Here is a 9,390-nt window from a genome sequence, read left to right as displayed (position 1 = left end):
TTACGCTGTGAAATTCTCTGTATTAAAGAAATTGCAAAAAATGCATTATTTTAACTTTTACATGGTTTTGTTCAAACCTAAATAATACTTTAAATGCCAGGTAAGATCTGCCTTTTTACTGCACGTCACTCTACATCTCACTCCATCTGTTCCTTTACTAATGTATTTATTTGTTATATTTTTTATCTTCTATTTTCTTAGTAAAAAGATGATTCAGATCATACTGAAACGTGGGCATCCTTCAGAAATTCAAGAAGATTCAAAAACAGTCCATCATTAACGTAGTGGAAATATAAGAAAGAAAAATGGGGTCAGAAAAATGTCAAGTGAAGTATGCCTCCCACAGTACTTGCATAAATCTCTTTGTTAAATCATGTGCTATATACAGTAATACATTTTATCATTACACATAAGGCTCATCTGAGCCCGGCAAGTCCCTTGAACAGCACTACACCATAGTCCAGTGACCAAGTATTCATCAAGCCCAAATTAACCAAAAGTCAAATTTCCCTGTACAGTAGAATACAGTAGACACCTTTCAAGTAAAATAACTGTTTTCCTATCATTAACTGTGTGTTCTCATAATTTCATCAGACCTGCATCAAACCAGAATTGAAATAAGTTAGTAATCTGTAGTAAATATTTTTATCTTTTGTGATAAGTCAAACAAATCCTACAGCGGCTGCAAAGCTACAAAATGCAGAACTTAGAATAGTTGATCCAGGTCTGCTAATGATTAGCAGACACAAACGTCATAATTATATGATCAACAAAACAAAGTGACTAATTCCTGTTTCCATTACTGAATCTGATGAAGTAAAAGAGTAAACAAAGTAATCATTTTTTTAAAGTACAGTAATGACATTATTACCATAGACAACTAAGCCGCCGATTTCTGTTTTTAAAAATGTAATTTTTTTTTACTTAACATACTGTGAGTGAAAGAGAAACACTCAATTACGTTTTTTTAGTACAGTAATCCATTGATTATAATCAATGCACAAAAGTAAAAGACAAAAGCACACAAATATTCAAAAACTGAAATTGAGACAGCTCACAACCAGATTTTTTTCTCTCTTCTTCCTTAGATTTGTTTTCTCACTTAAGTTTAAAATACACATATTAACCAGCTGTATAATGTTTACTTATAGTAGGAATGTGGATTCATCAAAAAAAGTACAGGTTTTAGTCAGTCCAGGTATCCTGGTTTTATGGTGGAAATTAGGGACAAGTCCAGGATGGCCCAGTCCAGTTGAGAGGAGTAAACTACTGGCCACGGCTGGGGCACTATCATTCTTTCTTTCTATCATCTGCTTCATTGTGTGCTTTGCAGATGCAGCTACTGTGCGATGACTGCTGGGGGAGAGAACTAGTTAAAATGTACTCACCCTGTTCATCCATACTGCACATGTGTTATTAAACTAGGAAGCACAGTACAGCTTCACGTAGCTTAGCTCAGTTCAGTTCAGCAGTGTGAGGGGCCTCTTGCTGTACAATGGTGGATACCACAGAGGAGGCAGTGTATAAAGAGATAGTGACTAGGGGCCCAGAGGTGCCTTTTACGGTCAGTGAGGCCAGGGGTTCAGAGCACATTCAAAAAGATAGAGAATTATGGCTGAACATTTACATTGGTAAGGAGATTGAAGCAGAGCTTTGACCAGGTGAAGGGGCTTATGGGACATAGGAGTTTTGGAGCATGAGAAACACTATGAGCAGCAGATGAAGCGGGCTGAGAGAGGATACAAGGAGGCCAACCCAGCAGAGAGTAGAGGAGGTGGGGATTAGGTAGTAGTGGAGGCGTGTCCACCTGTGATGAATAAATAAGACAGGAGGAAATCCTTGCCAAATTGAAGGAGGGATAAAATAGCTCCAGGGAGTTTTCAGTGAGAGGGAGATCTTCTGCCCATCCAAAGAGACACCTGGAGAAAAACACATATAACTGACCTGCCCTTCCATTAGAGATTTAGGTTAAATGTTTACTCATTAGCTACTATTTGTGTTTCCTTAAAGTACAAATGCCTGGACACACCATGATTCACAATGGAGCAATTTGTTTAGAGTTCAACTAAACACTTTTAACAAATTTGTGCTGTTGATAGCTGATAAGCTGTCATGACAGTGCTGACCTTTCAGAGGACAGAAGGCCTGAAAACCGTATTGCAGCTTATTGTCTGTGTTGCACACATAAAACACTTGTATTTGTCCTCCTCTGTAATATAAGTGATACACTAAAGAGCAGTGATTTGCAGAACACATATTTAGAATAAACTGGTTGGACTTATTGTCCCGTTTGTGACCAATTATGATGTTGAAAACAAATCCTTAGCTAGTTTGTTTGCACTGGCAGCTTTATTTATCCTCTTTAATAAAATTTGTATTGCACAAAATGGTGTGCAAAAGTAAAGAAAATGCACAGTAAAGATATTGTGAATGTCACTTAATGTTAAAAACAACATAAAGATGTTTCAAGTCTCAAATTTAGGCCTAGAGCCTTTTTAATGCCCTGCTGACTTGTTTTTTTGAGATGTGGGATTTTTTTTGTTTTGTTTGTTATTCCTCTATTTTTGTATTATGATTTAATTTAAGCGGTACCAGTGCTTGTTAAACAAATTTCAGTACATTTACTACAACATAAGCTTTAATTATCTACTCTGGTTCAATTTAAAGGTAATATGTTGTACAGTACATTTATTGGTATTGTTAAAGGTGCCCTGGGGAGGTTTCTTGATCACAATCAGTGTTAATCATAAAAAAGCATTATGTGTGTCCTTGAGGCCCAGCAAACATGTTGAGTGCATTTATTTACAGATTAATCCTTTGCAAAGCTGTTTTAGCTTTTTAATTTGAGAGGTTACATCTATGTTGCTTTCTAGCAGTCTTCTTCCCTGCTTGGTTGGCGTAATGGCGCGTTGTTTGACCTACCTACTACTGTTATGGCAACCAGAGCACATTTGGGTCACGTGTTTGTAGATATATGTCAAATTGTTACATTTGGTTATAGTGGTGCATCAATGTACTGTATATGCTTTTTTTATTTTTACAAAAGTAAAACTCCACACAATCTACACAGCCTGTTGCATTCAACCCAGGGACAAATTCAACAGTAACTTTCCAGAAAGTCCATGAGGGGAAACTAAAAACGGCAGAAGACATTGCAATGTGATGTGTTTTAAGTGACGTGTCAGTTTCCTACTAAGCCATTTACATGGCTAATGAAATAGAGTATTCCACTAATATTCCGTTAACTGCAGCCGTGCAAAATAGGATCCTTTTTTGGTGGATTTAGTGGGCCGTGCAAACAAAACCTCCCTCTTTCATTCCTTCAAACACCTGCTTAATGAGGTTGCAACTGTTGCCATAACAAACTGATATCCAAGTCTTTTCTAATGGTTAAAAGTAAGTGTTTAAAAAGTAGGTGGGGCTTTTCTTCTGGGCATGCATCTCTATCCTAGCCTTGCAAACTGTTGGCTTGTTCATTTATGAACAAAAACCCAACGCATTCTCACTCACATCCCACTAGATGAAAGCCCTGTGTTTGACCCATCCACCTCCCCGACCAACCACCCTACGCGGAATTTCCCCCTTACCTGCTAAACCCTGTCTAGATGCTGCTCTCCCTAGTACATTCTACACACACGCAGAAGGGTGCCTTTTTCGTTGCATCAAACGTGGACAGCCACTGTCCCAACGTCCGTATTTTACGCCTTCGGAAAAAGAGCGGGTTGAAAAACCATAGCAACACACAGAGCTGTCCGTAAGCCATAAACAGGCAAGAGGCCGTAAGCTGTTGCAAACTGCGGTACAAAACCCAATTGAGACACATAACCCAAATGTGTTATAAACATCTATGTATATCACCAAATAATACTTCTAAAACCCAAATATTACGATATATCCCACATTTTAATCATAAAACGGAACATTCTGTTTGCATGACCCATGTCAAATTCCGATATATTGTCATATTTGGATTAATAGTCGGAAATACATAGGCATGCAGTAAATGTATTGTTAAATCTATTTTTGTTATTGCCACTCTTCATTCTAAACCCAACCGGCCCGTCAGACACCGCCTTCCAAGAGCCTGGGTCTGACCGAGGCTTCTGCCTAAAAGGAAGTTTTTCCTCGCCACTGTTGCACTGTTGCTTGCTCTGGAGGAGACTACTAGAACTGTTGGGTTCTTGTAAATTCTGGAGTGTGGTCTATCTGTATAGTGTCTTGAGATAACTCTTGTTATGAATTGATACTATAAATAAAATTTAATTTAATTGAATTAAATCCTATTCAATTTTTTTCATTAAAATTTAACATCTTAATATGTAAATACTGTAATGTTATCACATTTCCACCAAAAGTACCAAATATCTGCTGTCTTGAGGTATAAATATATTTCTAAATATATAAAAACAAATCTCCACCCAGTATACAAGCATGACAACATAACAGCAGTGCTGAGATGGTATGACCCACCAAGCTATCGGCTGTTCCCACTCAGTGTCACAGGTAGATGACTTTAACAGATGGTTTCAAGATGACGTGAGTTCTGCGGAGAAAAAGAAGAAATACTTCACACACTGGACAAAATACTGCTTCAGAAAATGTTTGCAGCTTGTTATGAATGACTGTAAACTACACTATAAAGGAGCTGTATGTGTCTCACTGGTGTGTCATTCCAATGGCGTGGCAGGTCTTCAGGCTCAGGTGGGTAGGACATCCAGGATGGGCTACGGTATGAAGACGGCGGTGACATGACAAAGTAGTCTGAGTAACCAGGGCGGTTGGCAGATATAGCGTAGACTGCTGTTATTGGGTTTCCTGTAAGATGTGAAGCTCGATTTAGCCAATGATTGAACTTCACTTTTCATAGCTACTGTCTGTATTACAACACCACCACTATGTCATACCTGAGTAGGTGCTGATGGACTGGTCGACAGTGACAGCAGGGAAGGGGGTCCTGGACAGCGGTAAGTACGGGGCACCGTTGTGCTGCTGAGCCTGCAGGTCTGAGGCCTCTGGTACACGGGGCTTCAGACTAACATCAGGGGTGGAACTGTCAGTAGAGAGGAAGGACGGATGTTAACCTGATCTACAGTGGTCAAGTTACTGCAGCAGTTAACCCAACAGTTGAACATGTGAACTGACATCTCAACTGTAAGAAGAAGACATACTTTATTGATCCCCAAAAAGGGAAATTAGATTTTTGTTCAATTCAATCCAAGTCCCTACAGACTGAGCTACTGCCAAACCCCTAAAATAAGTGATGGTAGCTGAAATGAAAGTAAGCTAAACTGAGGTCAAAAAAAGCAGATGAACTTTGATTTAAAGAGAAAGAATAGCAGTTGAAATGTCAGCTAAAGTGCAATCGATGCAAGCAATTGAAAATGCAGTTAATTGTAATGTGTCAGATATAAATTTGAAGTTTGTAAGATGTCAATGTTTAAGTTTAAGTTAAAGCAGTGACTATGTAGTCAGCTGAAGAGTCAAAATTAGGTTGTTTGGTGTGTTTACATTAAAGATAAACACACACACATCAAAGTCCATCCAATAAACAGGCATAATAACTTAAACTTATTCCAATAGACACACAAGACAAAAGACAAGTATGGGCTGATTATACCAAAATGTTTTTTGCTAAAAATGTTTTAAAGAAATACAATGTTATTCCATACCATGTTTCTTTCAGGAAGTGGAAAAACAGGGACATTTTTTCATGATATAACTGTAGTTTCATTTTTATGAAATGTTTAATAATTTTAAGGATACAAATATCCACTGTCCAATAACACTGCACTCAAAGCCAACATCTGGTCGAAGCATAACACCCACATGTTTGTGTCAAAATACTAAATAATTAGCTAGAATATTTTAAAATGCTGCCATTTAAAAAAACTAAACAAAAATTTCAGAGGAGACAGAATTAGTAGAACAATCACAGTTGGTATTCTATATGCTAATGTCAGTGAATTTGACTTGATATATATAAATGTTCCCACTTTTAGGCTGATAAAAACAATTAAGGATTCAGTATTTCCCAACCAGAATTGCTTTCCTAGTAACAAAGAGAAGGCCTTGCAACTTTGCAACTAGACCATCCAGTGACAGAATATTACAGAAAACATATAAAACTATAGAACATAAAAAATCCAAACAACTGAATTCTTTTTTGGCCTGTTGTTTTTTGGTATCAGGTTAAAATTTCAGGGTATTTTGTGTACGTAAACTCATGAACTCACCATCTGAAAAACCTTAACAATGTACTTGTTCCCGAGCCTTGCTTGCCTCCTCTGCACTTTAGAAATATTAACCACTGTATTTGGAACCACAAAGGAGAAACATGTCCAACCCTTCTGTGTCATTAAGTGGGAAATAAGGAGGCCAGATGGGAGATGTCGGTTAGAAAAATTACGTTATACATATATACATTTTGCATAAATATGGTTTCTCTGATCAGTGTTAAAACTGTTTGCATTACTGCCGTTGACATCTGGTATCTAGGAAACAATGTCTTGTCCTTGTCTGGAGCGGGCTCCAGACAAGGACAAGACATTGTGTGATGCTAGGAAAAGAAGAGGCGCCCCTGGACTGTGAAAAACTTTCAACATTACTGCTTTATTGTGAATGCGTGATTTATCTCATTTTACATTGGATTAGAAGAGCTGCTGTAGAAAGCTTTTTTGGCAGTCATTTTTCTGTACTGATGCTGTGAGTACTGTTAAAACTAACTTACTTGCAAGTAAACAGAACATTATTATAATTTCAGTGGTTCTTGTCTATTCTAACAATATCATTGCCAGGGCTCAGGACCATAATGCACTGTAAAAATTAATAATAATAGTGATAACATAAAGTGAAAATGTAATCTACACAGCTCTATAAAGAAAGAAATATCTCTCCATTCCCGTTCTCAGTCACACAGCATACTAAAGAAATGGATTTTCCCAAATTATAATGCAATTTCTCCATTGACAATTGGAGTATAAGACCTAAAATTGTAGACTTAAAACATGCTAAAACAAGCTACCACATGACTAAGTGTATAACTTGGCATTTTGAGCTACGATACTATGCTTGTTAGAAACGATTAGGTTGACAATTTTAAAGAGTATGATTTAGTAAATACACACGGGTTTTTAGAAATGATTAATTTTGCCAACTTTAACAAGTAGACATTAGTGTTGATGTAACTGCTGGTCATCTTAAATGATTAAATAAGTGATAAGAGTGAATTATTTTCTCCTACTGTATATTGAAGGTATGAAAATATACAATTATGTTGGATAAACTGTTGTTTTATGTAAGTAGCTTTTAAGAATAGGTAAATGTTTGATCCTGTGCTGTGTTGCGACAACCTTTATAACAGCGTAGCCATCTGAAGTGCATTGCCTATGCAGCCATTGTGGTCTTGTATAACTGATGTAAGCTACAATGTGAATTTATAGTATGTGATATTGCGTTATTTTGGAAAATGGAAATATGGCCATATATTATTATTTATTCTGAATGAATAAACTCAGATGCATTTGGGAGAAGACAAGAAAGCTGCTGTGTCAAACGCTCCCATTATTTTACCTGTCTTTCAGGGAATTTAAATTTGTTACCCGGTCTTCTTGCCTAGAAACTGTAACAATAAGCACTAGTGTTGGTGCACTAGATGGCAAGTATGCAATCCACAGCTGAACAGTCAATCACTCTCTGCAGTGCTAAAGTGCCCAGCAACACGGTGCACACAGAAACAGCATTTAAATTAAGAAGCTGCTTGGTTCAAATGATTCAGAGTAATATATGGTCCTGAAGGAGAAAGAGTGAACCAACTGCCCTCCTTCCACAGATAGTGTGGATGGAGGGCAGTTGGTTCAAACCCCACTAACACAGAACGTTTAGGGAACCTTAGAGAATGTTAGTTTTTGGTTCTCTAAAGGTCAGTTTGAACCAAACCAAAAACTAACGTTTAAGGGAACGTTCCCTCTGGGTTATAACGTTCCCTAAACAATAAGAGAACCAACCAACAGTAACGTTCTCCTGCGGTTGCACCGTACTTTCACACAACGTTCCTGTTTGGTTATTTTTGGTTGTTTTTGGTTGTTCTGAGTTTTTGAAGTAGCATTAAGGTTTGCTGTCACTGGATTTAAATTGATTAAAAAATGATTGGAGTTATACAATCTAAGTAAGATAAACATCATAGCAAGATAATCTGTTTATTTTAAGGCTGATATCACTTTAGCTTAAAGCAGTACTTTTTTGCTTGAATTTTTTTTTTAACTGTATTAGTGAAAATACTTAAAACAAGAATCTATCAATAGAATGATTTTCACAACTAAGAAAATTCACTTCTTTAATTTAGTCTCCAAACTGAACAGTTACACCCCCACCCCAGTAGGGGGGCCTCTGCTCTGAGGTGACCGATTCACGTGTTAGGTGAAGAAGAAAATGCTACAGGCCCGACTACGCTGAACAACTTGGCAAGCTCACGAAAGGTAAGCAAAGTACTTTCCAGTTTAATGATGTTGTGGTTGTAATGGGAGGGTTTGTGGTTTAACATAAAACCCTTTCCCTCGTATGGCTTTGTTATATTCCGGTTCTTATCAGGTTGACCAAAAAGAAAAGTTTGGCTGAAGTAAACAACTCACTTTAGCAGAAATATTTCCCCTCGTCGCCATCTTGCTATGCTATGAGTTGCTCATAGTCTTTTCTTTTTAGTAAACTCTTTGTGCACAAACAATGTTCTCATTGCTGAGTTCATTTGTTGCCCCAAGTCTCATGTTGTGTCGAGCCTTCTTAGTGTTTTAAAAATGTTGATTTTGATAGAAGAGCCCCTAGCACTCCCATTCAAAAAGGCAAGGCCAGAGTTGTGCTTTAAATGGATTGCACATATCTTACCCTTTGTTTGCTGCTGTGCACGACTTGTCTGCTTTGTCGCATTGTAGGTTTTGTGTCACCATGTTAACATGCTTGCGTTTATGTTACAAATAAGATACAGTATCCCTACTTTATATTGTCGGTCTTTTTGTAATTAGTTGTAGTGTACAGTACATAAATAAGTCCTTTAGGCAGGTAGATCGGCGGCCATCTTGCAACGCACTTCAGGCAGTTATTGGCAAGCTGAGTGAAAGCTACAGCAAGGGACGTAATAGGTATATGCTACACAGCTGCAATACTGGCTTTACAAACTAACCCCATGCATCTCTGTGGATGCTGTGTCTCCCAATTATAAAGTATCCGGGCTACAATGCAGAATTCCTGTCACGTACAATGTTTACACTGACTGTATACACTTAAATGTTCTTTTGCAATCAGTACAAATTGTATGATCTGTTATTAGGGCCCGAGCGCCGACAGGCGGCGAAGGCCCTATTGGAACTGAAGGAATTATTATTATTATTATTATTATTA

At 37.6% G+C, this 9,390-nt stretch overlaps 1 protein-coding gene across 2 annotated transcripts in view; it reads right to left on the bottom strand.

Annotated features, from left to right (window-relative positions):
• Positions 1-631: 631 nt before the first annotated feature.
• The window catches only part of kiaa1549la (KIAA1549-like a), a 220,819-nt gene continuing 212,060 nt past the window's right edge, over positions 632-9,390 (bottom strand). For both annotated transcript variants that reach the window (XM_034878301.1, XM_034878302.1), the window contains 4 exons: positions 4,905-5,050; positions 4,661-4,815; positions 4,471-4,543; positions 632-1,919 (listed from right to left, as the gene is read on the bottom strand). In XM_034878301.1, the coding sequence (XP_034734192.1) occupies positions 4,514-4,543; positions 4,661-4,815; positions 4,905-5,050 (331 nt within the window). In that variant the 3' untranslated portion in view covers positions 632-1,919; positions 4,471-4,513. The remainder of the gene's footprint in view (positions 1,920-4,470; positions 4,544-4,660; positions 4,816-4,904; positions 5,051-9,390) is intronic.

The sequence above is a fragment of the Etheostoma cragini genome, chromosome 8, assembly GCF_013103735.1.
Source record: "Etheostoma cragini isolate CJK2018 chromosome 8, CSU_Ecrag_1.0, whole genome shotgun sequence".
Lineage (NCBI taxonomy): Eukaryota > Metazoa > Chordata > Actinopteri > Perciformes > Percidae > Etheostoma > Etheostoma cragini.
Note: the sequence above shows the minus strand (reverse complement) of the source record. Positions and strands in the feature narration are given on the sequence as shown.